The 1,145-nt window shown below is 66.7% G+C and overlaps 1 protein-coding gene across 1 annotated transcript; it reads right to left on the minus strand.

The window, feature by feature from the left end:
• Positions 1 to 7: 7 nt before the first annotated feature.
• On the minus strand, positions 8 to 1,139 carry LOC104915689 (protocadherin alpha-13-like; the record flags this gene model as incomplete). The annotated part of the gene is made up of 1 exon (XM_010726602.1): positions 8 to 1,139. A coding segment is annotated over exon 1 (1,047 nt), but the record flags the coding sequence as incomplete, so codon positions are not given.
• Positions 1,140 to 1,145: the final 6 nt, after the last annotated feature.

A 1,145-nucleotide genomic window follows, 5' to 3' on the forward strand; every position in this document is an offset into this window, starting at 1 on the left:
ACGTCACCCACACCTCGGGCGCGTTGTCGTTCACGTCCAGCACCTCCACCACCACCTTGCAGTGGCCCGACAACGGAGGCGTCCCCTTATCTCCAGCCTCGATTTGCAACTCGTGCAAACGGACGACCTCATAATCTAGGAGTTCCTGGAGCCGGATCTCCCCCATTCGAGGATCAATACTGAATACATCTCTCTCTGACACAGGAACAGAACCGACGATGCTGTAGGAAAACTCCTGGTTAAGTCCTTCGTCCGGATCCGTGGCTGCCACTCGCGCTACCAGCGTCCCCTCCGCCGCGTCCTCCGGCAGCTGCACTTTATACACCGACTGGTTGAACTGCGGCGCGTTGTCGTTCGCATCCAGCACCGAGATCACCAGCTGCACCGTGCCCGTCAGCGCCGGCCTGCCCCCGTCACTCGCCGTCACCACCAGCCGGTGCTCCGACAGCGACTCGCGGTCCAGAGGGTTCGTCAGCACCAAAAATAATGATTCCAAATGATCCTCGCTTCGCTGCACATCCAGAGTGAAGTGCTCGGAGGGACTCAGTGTATACGAGAGCTGCGCATTCGATCCGATATCTGCATCCGACGCGCCCTCCAGAGGAAAACGCGACCCAGGCAGCGACAGTTCCGCGATGCTGATGTTTTTGGAGGCGGCGGGGAAGCGCGGCGCATTGTCGTTGATGTCGGTGACCTCCACCTCCACGTGGAAGACGCGCAGCGGCCGGTCCAGCAGCACCTCCAGGCGCAGGGCGCACGGCGCGCTCTTCCCGCACAGCTCCTCCCGGTCCAGCCGCGAGCTCACCACCAGCGCCCCGCTCGCCCCGCTCACCTCCACGCTCGCCCGCCGGCCCCGCGACACCAGGCGCAGCCGCCGCGCCTCCGCCTCGCCCGCCTCCAGGCCCAGGTCCTGCGCCAGCCGCCCCACCACCGTGCCGGCCTCGGCTTCCTCCGGCACCGAGTAGCGCACCTGACCGCCGACCAGCGCCCAGGCCGCCTGCAGCACCAGCACCGCGGCCCCCCAGCTCCGCCGCGCTGCTCCACCGCCGACCATCGCCCTCAACGCCGCACCGCTCCTTCTCTTCTCCGCGACACGCACCTCCCGACCCGCCTGCTCCAAACCCTCCGGCCGCGCTCGCCCCCGC

This window comes from Meleagris gallopavo, unplaced genomic scaffold, assembly GCF_000146605.3.
Source record: "Meleagris gallopavo isolate NT-WF06-2002-E0010 breed Aviagen turkey brand Nicholas breeding stock unplaced genomic scaffold, Turkey_5.1 ChrUn_random_7180001844130, whole genome shotgun sequence".
Taxonomy (NCBI): domain Eukaryota; kingdom Metazoa; phylum Chordata; class Aves; order Galliformes; family Phasianidae; genus Meleagris; species Meleagris gallopavo.